Below are 13,700 nucleotides of genomic sequence, written 5' to 3' on the forward strand. Positions count from 1 at the left end.
TAAGACTTCACTCTTTGGTGGATCATAGCCCATGTAAAAGACTTTTGACTGCTCTCCCAGTTTTCCAAAGGCTTTTTTTTTCTTATCTGCTCTTTGCTGTTTTTACCTGCCATGGGGAAGATATGACGCCTTGTGGGCTTCAAATACCAGTAGGATGTCTGGAACATGAAAAGAGATGCAAGCATTGTAAAATAATCATCAGAAATATTGAATGAGGATTTGTCACCCAGGAGAGAGCAAAGCAAGATCTCAGGCCTTGAGACCTTAATAAAAACTGCTGGAAAAACTCAACAGGTCTGGCAGGATGTGTGAAGAGTCAGCACACTTAACGTTTCGGGACTAGTAACCCTTCTCTCCACCCATACTGCCAAACCTGCTGACTTTTTCCAACGATTTGTTTTTGTTGCTGATTTCCAGCAGCCGCAGTTTTTTTTTATTCAGACATATAAACTTGCTGTTTGATGCTTGCTTTTTCCAGAAAGGAATGATAGAAATGTGTAACTGGAACCGGTGTAAATATCGGTTCTGCATCTTTTCCGGCTACAAGTGATCCCAGTTGGGTTGTTGTGACGTATTCTCTGCATATTGGACTGCCCGTACAGCGCAACATCAGTCCACCGCCTCGTCCAATCAGCACCCGCGATCACCATGAGTCGAGTTTTTTTTCACACCGGCAACGTAGGATCCGCCTCCTTTTTGCACGTGGATTGGATCAGATGGCAGGACTGGTCTGTCACTCAGAGCAGTCCGGTTTCCCCATTGGATTATTCGGTTGTCAATCAGAAAGTGAGCCTGGATAAGGTGATGGTACTACCTCAGCTAAGTGCTGGCAGGTTGCACCGGGCTGGTCGCTTTAAACAGTAAATGATCGACCGGCAGGATGGATGGAAACAACAACAACAACAGCAGCAGCAGTATTATCACCTCTGCAATTCTAGCCATTGATTACATGGACTCCTTACTCCCCGAAAACCCTTTGCAACAGCCTTTTAAAAATGCCTGGAACTACATGCTGGACAATTTTACCAAATTCCAAATTGCTACTTGGGGTTCTCTTCTGGTTCACGAAGGCGTTTATTTTTTGTTCTGTCTACCGGGTTTTATTTTTCAGTTTATTCCAGCCATGCAGAAATATAAAATACAAAAGGTAAGAATGGTATCGAAGTCATTGTGTGTGTTGGTGGGGAGTCACTTATTTAGAATGGAACTTGGGCATCTTTTGAATTCTACAAAAGTATTTTTATATTTTAATACGGATTCATACAATCACATATTTGTCAACAATTTAACTTTAACTAGTTAATGGTTGCCGTGGACTCAGGTTGATCGATTTGTTCAATATAAACGTCAACAATCTGTGTAAAAGCTGTCAAGAATTTGGAGCGTGTAATTTGCCATGCTCAATTCAGCATCTCGGTGTCTTTATTACTGACAGAAAGTGAATTATATCAAATTGACGATCATTAATGTGCAAATGTAGAAACAGCAGTTATTATTTAACAAAAGTCCGAATCTTAACGCAAATTTCCTTTAAGTAAATTGCTGCACAGATTTTCTACACTGTTCGCATTAATTATATTTTATAATGCGTATTTGTCTAGTCGCGGTCCAGAACTTTTATAGCAGATAGTACCTCTTTTGCTCGTCGTACTGCGAGGAACATTCCGATAAATACGTACCCAAGCCATACCAAGTGTGAGGAGTGACGAGGGATTTAAATTATGGTAAAAAGGGGACAGGTATAACCTTCCCACCGAGGATTGCATCAATAGTTCCAGCTGTTAAAAAAAGTTCTTGGCCTGACTTTGGTTGTCAACGCTGCTAGTGCTAGTTACAAATACCTTAATAACCACCGTTGTTCTTTTTTAATGAATCTCACCATCCATCATTGCCTGATATTCTGCAAGAAGTGATATCACTGAAAATGGGCAAAGTTGGTCACAGGAAATTTACAGGTGTGATCATAACTTGTCACTGCAACAGAATATTAGCTGATTTAGATATTATTTGCAAGAAATACCTGGGTCTTTTTATGTAAAGTAACATTTAGAACAGGAAATATTAATTCAGATTATCATTAAGTGTGATAATCAAAATAGTGTTGGGTCTGGTGAAGCTAACTTTCAAACAGACTTGTATTTAATTGCGTTTTCTATGGAAAGTTGTATTGCAGAAATAGTTTCTAGCTGACACTCCATTCTCGGTCAGCAATAGGCGCAATTATTCCAGATGAGTCTTCCTTCAGTATGTGTTGCTATTCTTCAAACAAACTTTCTTTCTCAGTAACTTATTTAAACAATTAAATGGAAACATAGAAGATAGGAGCAGGAGGAGGCTATTTGGACTTTCAAGACTGCGCCGCAATTCATCACAATTGTGGCTGATCATCCAACTCAATAGCCTAATCCTGCTTTCTCCCCGTAACCTTTTAACTGTAAAATTTCTTGATAATGTTATTTAAATAGTTAATGCTAACAACATCAGCAAATGGAGGATAACTTTATAAAACAAAAATAAACATACCCTAGCATTGTGATCATGTTACTGGATCATTATTCTATAGGGCTCAACTAATGATCCATGAACTTGGCTTCAAGTTCCATCAAAGCAACTGGAGAATATAAATTCTGGGTTAGAAGATAGGAACAGGAGTGGGTTATTCAACCTTTCAAGCCTGCTCTGCCATTCATTATGATCATGGCTGATCATTGAGCGCTATCCCCTAATTCCACCCTGACCCCCCCCGCCCCCATACCCATGCTCCCTTTAGTCAAAAGAGCTATGTCTCTCTCTCTCTTCCTCCTTGAAAACATACAATGTGTTGACCCTCATCCAGGTCTCATGATAGTGATTTCCACAGGGTCACCACTGTCTCGGTGAAGAAATTTCTCCTCACCTTAGTCCTAAAAGGTTTACCCCTTATCCTTAAACTATGACCCCTGGTTTTAGAAATACTCTTCCTGCACCCAACTTGTCTAGTGCTGTTAGAAGTTCATAAGTTTCCATGACATCCCCCACTCCTCATTCTGCTAAACTCCAGTAGCTAACCCAATCTCTCCTCGTATGTGAATCCAGGAATCAATTTGGTAAACCTTTGCTGCACTCTCTTTACAGGAAGAACATCCTTCCTCAGATAAGGAAGATTCCAGGTGTGGCCTCACCAATGCCCCATATAATTGCAGCAAGACATCCTTGTTCCTGCACTTGAATCCTCTCGCTATGAAGGCCAACATACCATTTGCCTTTTTTACTGCCTGCTGCCCCTCCACACTTAATTTCAGCAACTAGTGCACGAGGTCATCCAGGTTTTGTTGAACATTCCCCACTCTCAATATACAACCATTCAAATAATAACCTCCCTTCCTATTTTTGCTACCAAAGTGGATAATCTCACATTATACTGCATCTGCCATGCATTTGCCCACTCGCTCAGCCATCCAAATCGTACTGCCAAATCTTGGCATTGTCCTAACAGCTCACTATTCCACCCAGTTTTGTCTCATTTGCAAATTTTGAGAGATTTTATTTAGTTCCCTCATCTAGATCATTAATGTATATTGCGAATAGTTGGGGCCTAACACTAATCCCTGCAATACCCCACTAGTTACTGCCTGCCATTTGGAAAAAGACCTGTTTGTCCTTACTCTGTTTCCTGCCTACCATCAGTTTCTGTCCATCCCAATACATGACCCCAATCCCATGTACTTTAACTGCACATTAATCTCTTATGTGGGACTTTGTCAAAAGCCTTCTGAAAGTTCAAATAAACTACATCCAGTGGCTACCCCAATCAGTTCTACCAGTTATATCTTCAAAGAATTCTAGTAGGTTTGCCAAGCATGATTTCCCTTTGTAAATCCCTGCTGACTGTATCTGATTCTATCACTGTTTTCTAAGTGCTCTGGTATAAACTCCTTGATAATGGATGCTAGTATCTTCCTCTTTCTGATGTCAGACTCACTGCTGTAAAATTCCCTGTTTTCTTTCTATCTCTCCTAATAATAGTGGAATTGCATTAGCTACCTTACAATCTGTAGGAACTGTTCCAGGGTCTAAAGAATCTTGGAAGGCCACAACCGATGCATCCACTATTTCTACGGCCACTTCCTGAAGTGCTCTGGGATGTAGATTTATCATGCCCTAGAGACTTATCAGCCTTCAATCTCATCAATTTCCCCAACACCATTTCTCTACTAATACAGATTTGATTCAGTTCCTCCCTTTCAAAAAACCCCATATTCCCCATCATTTCTAGTACGTTACAAAAAACTAGTATCAATAAAAGTAACCATGAAACTTTCAGATTGTTGCGAAACCTACCTGATTCTCAGCTGGCCTTTAGGTAAGAAATTTTCCTTAACCATTCTGGTCTATTTGTGACTCCAGACCCACAGTACTATGTTTGATTCTTAACTGTCCTCTGAAATGATCTAGTGAACCACTCCGTTGTGTTCAAGAAGTTGGAGCACCACCGTCCCCACATCCTATGAATGATTTTTTTTTAAGAAAACGATTTGAACTAAATTAAGTATCTGAATTAGATTAGCTGGTTTCAGTCTCCATATAGTTGGAGTTATTTGATTGACATGACTTGTCAAAGTAAATTTTCTCAATGATTTTACCATTGATTGCTGTTTAATCAAACCCTAGCCTTTAGATTTCCTTGGGAATTCAACAAAATAAACTAGGAAAAGTCAAGATTGTCATGTGTCAAAACTGGGAGTGTCTGACTGGACATGTAAGGAGTGGAAGCTCTGCAAACAAACAACACCGGAGGCCTTGGTGACTACTCCGTCTTCCAAGAGTTTTTGAGAGATAGAGACCTGGAGAGCTCCGTCCCAAAGTTGGTGGGTGAGGCATCAATGCCTACACTATTGTGGTGTACATGCAAATAGGCAGCAGTCTCACTGATTTGGGAAAGAATAGGAAAATGGGTAGAATCCCGTAATAACTGCTGGGATTGTGGCCAGTAAATATTTAGAGCTGGATTATGTCTGCACGAGAAAACTGTTTTTAATTTTTCTCCGATTATTTACTTTTCTCAAGTAAATTGTTCATACAATGAGAGAGTTCATTATTAAAATAATTTTTAATTTTAGGACAAACCGGAGAGTATTGAGAAACAGTGGAAGTGCTTCAAAGTGTTGCTGTTCAATCACTTCTGTATCCAGCTGCCTCTGATCTGTGGTACTTACTACTTCACTGAATTCTTCAACATTCCGTATAACTGGGAGAACATGCCACGATGGTAAGATGCTCTTGTCTCATAGCTGTACCAACAAAGCCTTCATTGACAGTTTTCACCTTCAGGGTAGAATTTTCCAATCTTAGCCAGTCTCCCAAGCTACATTCACTACACACCCTTAACTCGTATCAAGTTCACTTGCCTGTCATACTATGTCTTGAACTTTACTGCATTATTAATTTTGAATCTGATATAGTCAGATTATCACTACTGTGTCTGGATCTTGCTGTTGCTAAGAGACGTGGCACCCATTGCTGAAGTCCTCACCAATCTTCACTGGCTCCCATACCCCAGAGCATTTCTTCACCAACTCACTCTGCAACTTCTTTCAACCCTGTGTTTAGCTAGTACCAACCACAATTCAGAATCTTTTACGTGTCGTCGTCTTCCATTCTGGAGTGCTCCTCTGAACCCTGCGCGTGTTACAATATCTCGCCCTCTCACTTTCAGAAGCTTAATTTGGGAAACCTATCACTTCAGCCATCCCTTGATCACTTTCCCTTGGTTTCTCATGAGCCCGTTACACACTGCTTTGAGGCAGCTTGTTATACTGAAGCCAGTATGCAATAAGTGCAAGTTATTTTAATGTTAAGAACAATAGCCTTTATCGAGTTACAGAAAATGAAATGAAACATTTGTTGTTGACTGGAATAACAGGCAAAATGGTAAAGAGAGAATTTTCTGAATTTGTGCTTCTGATGGGATAGGAAGGTTCATTATCTCACATTGCATTTCAGACATTCAGACCACTGTTAAAATGGTTGTAAAATCATGAGAGTAGTACCTGAATTCCTAGCGTGTATTGCTGATGGACAAGGCTCTGTGCAACATCAGGGAATTAGTCTTGTGGTTCAATAATGAAATTCTGCTGGTTCAAGTTCAAAAGAGTAGTTTTTGCTGATGTAGTGTTCCTAAATGCCACTGTATTATCCTTCTGAAACAGGCAGATCATTGCAGTGCAATGTCTGGGTTGTGCTATTATTGAAGACACTTGGCACTACTTCCTGCACAGACTGCTGCACCATAAGAGAATCTACAAATATATTCATAAAGTTCATCATGAATTTACGGTGAGTCACTGTTTTTGTTTTGGTACGATGACAAAGTTTTTGACACTTGTGAATTGCCTCGCCACCAATTGTCCAACACTTATTTACTGTTCCACAACTTCAACATTGTATATTACTCAACTCCATTTGCTCTTTGTTCTGTTCACAGTTGTATACATCTACATTTTGTATATGGCCCTGTAGCTGACAGTAATATTATGAACAACCCTAGTGGAGCGGTTTCCTATGGCTCTGTGATTGGTCTTTTTTAGGCTGGTGAATCATTTGTCGCAGTGGAACCACACCCTGATTCTAGGTCTCATTTTCTTCGCTATTATGTAAATTAGTTGTTCTTTTTTGATTTATATTAAAATGCTGAAAATTATGTATATTGATTTGTTCTCTTGTTTCTGGTGTTGAGAACTAGTGAATACATAAAATATTTCACCTGTAACCTAATCAATCAAGGCAATAACTGGAGTTATGTTATTTACTGAGATAAACTGTTTGTGCAAACTTCTGAATTCTGCTTTCAAAGGCTTCATATTAATTCTTGCTGTTAACAGCACAGAAGAGGTTTTTTTCACTGTACTTTCACCAGCTGTTATTGTTATCATTTTGTCATTACATCAGTGTTTACTTTCAATGAATGATTACTTATGCATGTGCCACTCAGTTTTATTTTACTTCAAATTTCTAGGCACCATTTGGCATGCAAGCTGAATATGCCCATCCAGCAGAGACACTCATCCTCGGAATGGGTTTCTTCATTGGCATTATGATCTTCTGTAATCATGTAATCCTCCTGTGGGCTTGGGTGATCTTTCGTCTTCTGGAAACAATAGATGTACACAGGTAAAGATGCTATTCAAGTAACACCATAAAACCAATTTGATTAGTGTTTGAGAATGTATTAAACAAAAGAGGAGGAAACAATCCTTTTGGTATTACTTCTTCACTGCTGAATATAAGCCCATGTGATTAATATTGTTCTGACATACTATTGGATCACCAACTTAAAACCAGAACATTGGATAACGCCCAATTAAACAGATTTGAATGACACATTGAGGCTACTTGGTCCATGAGTTTGTTTTGTTATGGATGGAATTAGTTGAATCGATTTGTAGTGAACAGTTAAGGGGAATATTATCAGGATTGAAATTGAATTTTACTTGTTTTTATTTTGACACTGTTCAAGCCGAATTCTGGGAGTCTATTGTTTACACCATTACATCCAATTACCATATCCTGACAACAGATACAGTCTTCAGCAATAGCTGGGTGCAGGACCATGTAAGAGAATGTAACCAAATCCCTGTTGGTCCCATGGAATCCAAATTGAATCATAGAATCCCTACAGTGTGGAAGTAGGCCATTCAATCCATCCAGTCCACACCGGCCCTCCAAAGAGCATCTTAACCTACTGTGCTAATCCACCTAGTTTGCACATCCCTGCACATTATGGGAAATTTAGCATGGCCAATCCACCTAACCTGCAAATCCTTGGACTGTGTGAGGAAACCGGAGTACCTGGAGGAAACCCATGCAGACACAGAGAGAATATGCAGCCTCCACACAGCAGTTGCCCAAAGGTGGAATCGAACCCAGGTCCCTGGCGCTGTGAGGCAGCAGTGTTAACCACGGGGCCATCGTGCTGCCTCAAAACTAGACAAATATAAAAGTGACTTTATGAATTCTATATTGGTTATTGGAACTGAATGAGAACATTGTGGCATTCCAAAGATGGGACAGAACAGTTTCTTGTATGCTGCAGAATGAGGCCATTTGGTCTATTGTATCTGCTCTGGATCTTTGAGCATTTTGACTTAGAGCAAATCTCCTGTCTTTTCTCTGTACAAATGTCCCTGTACATTAATCCTATTTAAATAATGACTTAACACTGTCTTGATCTGGGTGTCCCCTGTGCATGAATCTCAAACTAGAATGAAGGTGCAGCAAGTAATAAGGAAGGCAAATGGATTTTGGCATTTATTGCTGAAAGAGTAGAGTGCAGAAGTATTGCTGAAACTGTACAAGGCACGAGTGAGACCACATCTCAAGCACTGCGTACAGTTTTGGTCCTCTTACTTGAGGAGGGCTGTAGTTGTATTGGAGGCAGGTTAGAGGAGGTTCAGTAGATTGATTCCAGAGATGAAGGTATGTCTTATGAAGAGAGATTGAGCAGTTTAACTTGGGATAAACCCATTGTCCTGCTATATTAATCAGTTGGCACCAATTTTCCACTATTAAGTGTATAACGGTCATTTTTTTTCAAATAATTTCATTTTAAAACACTTACTGATTAATTTGCTTTTAGCGATCTGCAAATGCATTTGAGTTATTGGAAACTCGAAGGAAACGATCACTCTTCAAAATGGACACAACTTTACGCGCAGTTTATGTCATAGTTACCAACAACATCCAATGTAGAAGCTGTATAACTTACCAGGTGTTAAAATGGCTATCGGATCAGTCATGACCTAATTGAATGGCAGAGCAGACTCAATGGGCTGAATGACCTACTTCTCCTATGTCTTATTGAATAATGTGAATGTAACACAAATGTCTGAGTAAAGTTCTTTCCTTGTTAATGATTTTTGTGTTATTTCTTCTCAGTGGTTACGATGTTCCCTTGAATCCCTTGCACTTGATTCCATTTTATGGTGGTTCCCGTTTCCATGACTTTCATCACATGAACTTTGTTGGAAATTACTCTTCAACTTTCACGTGGTGGGACAAGCTGTTTGGAACAGACTCTCAGTTCCAGATGTACAATGATAAATTGAAGGAAATGAAAAAGGACCAATAAGAAGTACACAAAATCAACAAAATAAAAACATAGCAAATCATATAATCCAGGAAATTGAGGAATCTAATCAACCGCTGAACTGTTTGGCAAATTGATGCTCTTAATGGGTCCTGATAGCAAAGTTTATTTTGCTACCATCTTTTAACAGATAAAATATTCTAAATGTTTTTCCTGGCATTCACCTGGGGAAGCAGTAGTGTTAATTGCACGCTTGTACAGACAGAGTCCATGTTTCTCATGATTGCTATATTTTATTTCATGTACCAAATGCATACATTCATTCTCTCATTTTATTTGAAATCCCTGCAAAATTTTGAGAGAACTGTCTCAAAGTTCTTTCTCTTTCTGAAAGGATTATAGGGAAACATTTTTGTGATTATTTGTGGTATTGAAACTTTCAAAGAATTAGCCCTGTTTTTTTGCAATATTTCCACATTTTGTTGTAGAAAACAGCAAATTTTTGTGAACATGTGTTATGCCCTAATTTGAATTACCTTTTAAGGTTTGAATTTCTGGAATAATATCTTGAAGTATTGAAAGTCTTCTTCTAAGCACCAGTTACAATTAATGATTTCTGTCTGTTATAAATGACATAAGATAATACAACCATATGTTTCCAATCAATATGTATATTTGCTTATTGTGAAATAACACCAAATTTTATTAATATCTTGTAATATTTTCATTTGGGCATTTGGGTATGTCACTTGATTCAAAGTTCCAAATATTGTCTGCACTACTGTCAAGAACTGCAGCTGACATGTTCTACAAGGTTCAATCATTTGGCTGTCTTTATCAGAAAGTGTCTTTGGTATTGGGGTCACAACATGGAAGGAGGCCCTCCAGTCTGTAGTACCCACATTGGTCTTCAAATATTCAGTTATTCTTGTCTCATTTTCCAGTACTTGGCCTGTAGCCACGTATGCTGTGCCATTTCAGGCATTCACCTCTCTTCATAGGGGTAATGCTCCAGACCAGACAACATCCTAGTGAATCTCCTCTGCATCCTCTCAAGTGTGATCACATCCTTCCAATAGTACGGCAACCAGAACTGTGCACAGTACTCTGGCTATGGACTAACTAACGTGTTCTACAGCTCCGTCATAACCTTCCTAATCTTGTAATTGACTAATAGAGACAAGTATCCCATTTTCCACTAACTCACCTTATCTATCTGTCCTGCTGTCTTCAAGGATCTGTGGACATGCACACCAAGGGCCCTCTGATTATCTGTACTTCCTAGGTTCTACTGTTCATCATGTATTTCCCTCTTGTTGTTGGTCTGCAGAAAATGCATCATCTTATACATTTCAGGATTAAATTCTATTTGCTACTGCTCTGCTCAGCTAGCTAGCCCGTTTATATCGTCCTGTAGATTTTCCTCCTTGCTATTTACCACATCACCAATTCTCATGTCAGCTGTGAACTTACTGATCATATGTCCTTCATTAATGTCTCAATAATTAATGTACACTACAAACACCAAGGGACCCAGCAGGATGGCTTCCAGTCACAAAAACAACTTTTGGCCATCACTCTCTGTCTCTTCCCACTAAGCCGAATTGTTAGACATACTTATCACAATGTTTAAATTTAGTGTGATTTACCCAGTACTAAAATAATGTTTTGTAAAATGGATCAAGCTTAGTTCAGATGACATCACTTGTTTATAGGTTGTTTCTAGTTGATTCTTTCTAAATTACAACTCTAACTTAAATCTACTTTCTTTTGTGTGGAGAATGTATCCCGTTATAAGTTAATGAAAGAAACTGAAGAACCTGAGATGAAATAAATTCTCAAAATGGAAGTCATTACAGATAACTAAATCTGAAGCTGCATGTAAAGAGATTAGGACATGCAATATATTTGCAACTTGATGTTTTTGGCGTTTTGCTAAAGAAACAAATAGCATTTGGTGATTGCATATTGAACTTGCTTTATAATAATTCAATGTGGAGATCGTGTTAAATAACAGTGAACATTTTCAACATTTATGTTAATAGAAAATTATGACATTGAAGGTTAGAAAGGGTTTCAGCAGGTAATTCAAGGGACATTATAGTTACAGGTAACTAATAACTTGGAGGAATGAGTAGACATTTAATGATCTGTTCTAAAATTGGCAACTGTTTTAAATACTAATATTAAAAAATAACCAACTGCTGGTTCAGTGAAAGTTCAATATCAGAATTATGTTCAAGTTTCTAAACTACATGCATGACACAATCTGTTGTAAGTATTTATTAGTGTTATCTGTGGAAAATCTTATATTTTTGTGGCTTCTCAGCATTGACATAGAAGCAGCTTGTTCAGTGCATCTTGTACTTCTTAGACTGTCATCCAAATTTCACAAATGTCCACAGTTTGAATTGTAATTTTTTTTGTGGTGGTGAGTTTATGCGTTCTGATTTTCGCTTTGAAGAAAGGACCCAAAGCAGATTTTTGTTTTAAATGATAAAACTTTTCACAATATTGAAAAAGGCTTACATTTCAAATCTACACCATTTTCGTCTGAAATCTGCTGCCAACATTCACCACCCCCTCTCACCTGTGCCACTTCTCAAGAAGTCAAGCCCATTTTCTTTTCCAACTGTAGTTCTATCTCTAACCACTTTAGATCTTTGTAAAGTGTAACCTTTTCACTGTACTTGCTTGAGTACATGTGACAATAAAGCTAATTCTATTTCTAATTGTAATCTTTTGAACGAATTGTTGCTATCAAGCTTTATGCTCACCTCACTCAAATTTCTATTTAAACACATCCAGCCTGGCTTTTCACCTGCCACAGTACTGGGACTAATTTGTTTAATGTCATAAACAGCATCCCTTGTTAAAAGCAAAATATTGTGGATGCTGAAAATCTGAAACAAGCACAATGCTGGAAAAACTCAGCAAGTCTGGCAGCATCAGTAGAGAGAGAAATGGAGTTAACATTCTGAGTGCTGTATGACTTTTTCAGAACTCCTTTGTTATTGCACACGTGGTGCTTGACCTGCTTCACCTTAGATATTAATATAGTCAACTAGTCCATCCTTTTCTACTGAATTTTCTCTCATGGACTACTGTCAGCTGCCTTACTTCCATTTGTCACAAAGTTCTTAGTACATCACAGCTGCTGAGAAATATTCAGTATTTTGATTGATTCTAAGCTAAGTTTCAAAGTCCACACCTTGTCCAATAATAAAACTGCCTTTTTCTGTAGTTTAACCCATCAGCACATTTGCAATTTCTGTCACTTAGACTCAACTTCTCAAATACTTTGCTTTCTTGCCTACTGTACCCCACATTTACACAAATAAATCTGTTCAAAACTCTACTCCTAACCCCTGTTATTACCATTGTTCATTGATTTCTGTTCTCCCAGTGCATCAAATTCATAATCCTCACCCTCTGTTATTAATGCTTTTCTGGCCTCATCTACTTGTGCATGTTCTGTAAATCCTACATTTTGCATTGTGACTAATGCCTTTTTGCTCTCCTGTGCAATCACACCATTGGTGGCAAAGCTTTTGGTTGTTCTGGAATTACTTTCTGGAAATGTCATCCAACATTTTTACACTTTCTACACTTCTTGCATTTTGAAAAAGAAAATCCAATTTTCCCTTATTGACCCTGAAGTTGTCTCTTCAGCAGTTTCTTTCCTGAAGTGCCTTTGGACAAGCTCTATGTTAAACATGATTGGACAATGCAAGTGTTGCAATTCCAATTGTAAGAAGAATGGTTTTGATGCACTTCAGGACAAGTGAATTTTCACCTAAAAATATGTTTGGGTTCAAGTTGAAACAAAGACAAGACATAATCTACACTTGTCTAAGGGCACCTGTGTTAGTGGGGTTGGGGCTAAGGATGGAGAATCTGCCATAGCCTTCATCTTTCAAAGATCGAGCACAAGCTTTGTACTTTGAGAAGTTTCCTTTTGAGGCAACAAAACTGGCCCATTGGGGTGCCGAGCTGGTATGGACTGGATCCATATAAAGATTGAGCAGATACTAATTTATATTGCTATAGTCCCTTCCCTGGACTAGCCAGCTCCAGACCTGATTTTCCAGTAGGTTAAGGCAGGTGTGGTCTTCATGGTGCCCACTGGCAAATTCTGCACTTTCTAGTGAGATGTCTACTGAAACATGGACTTGTGATTTGAAATGCTAATGTTTTATCAATCCTAATGATGTGCATAATTAGCTAATGGTTAACCATCAAATCAATTATACAAGATATGATTTATTAATGAATGTGTAGAGTTTGATTACTCCAGAATAACTTAGCCAGTTTTCCTATTTTTCAAAAAAATGTTTTGTTGACCATGAGCTTTATTCATTCCAATTTTAAATGAAGTTACTGCTATCGATATAGTGCTGTACATGCTGGGTCCCCAACTTCTGTAATAATTCCATGATTGTAACTTTCTTATTACATTTAATCAATAAAATTAGATCTTCTAAAACTTTGATTAATTATTGAGTTTATTATTCTCTTATTGACCAAAGATTTTTGCTATGTGGATAACGTGGCATTTAATAGGAGAGAAATTTCTGCATTTTTCTGTCAGAGGCTGATCTACTTTTAAATGGAAAAGTTTCAGTGCAGTTCATTT

The 13,700-nt window shown here is 38.3% G+C and overlaps 1 protein-coding gene across 1 annotated transcript; it reads left to right on the top strand.

Moving 5' to 3' along the window:
• Positions 1–825: 825 nt before the first annotated feature.
• On the top strand, positions 826–13,490 carry LOC109929125 (methylsterol monooxygenase 1-like). Its single transcript, XM_020528922.2, has 5 exons — positions 826–1,147; positions 5,100–5,248; positions 6,189–6,315; positions 6,995–7,149; positions 8,914–13,490. The coding sequence occupies exons 1-5, from the start codon at positions 881–883 to the stop codon at positions 9,104–9,106; spliced, it is 891 nt and encodes a 296-aa protein (XP_020384511.2). The 5' UTR covers positions 826–880; the 3' UTR covers positions 9,107–13,490.
• The last annotated feature ends 210 nt before the right edge of the window (positions 13,491–13,700 follow it).

This window comes from Rhincodon typus, chromosome 12 (genome assembly GCF_021869965.1).
Source record: "Rhincodon typus isolate 14 chromosome 12, sRhiTyp1.1, whole genome shotgun sequence".
NCBI lineage: Eukaryota > Metazoa > Chordata > Chondrichthyes > Orectolobiformes > Rhincodontidae > Rhincodon > Rhincodon typus.

Bases quoted from the DNA above. Each gene is read 5' to 3' on its own strand.
- LOC109929125 (XM_020528922.2), top strand. From the start codon at position 881: ATGGATGGAAACAACAACAACAACAGCAGCAGCAGTATTATCACCTCT. The intron at 6,316-6,994 runs GTGAGTCACTGT...TCAAATTTCTAG, and splicing joins AAGTTCATCATGAATTTACG to GCACCATTTGGCATGCAAGC. The intron at 7,150-8,913 runs GTAAAGATGCTA...ATTTCTTCTCAG, and splicing joins GAAACAATAGATGTACACAG to TGGTTACGATGTTCCCTTGA.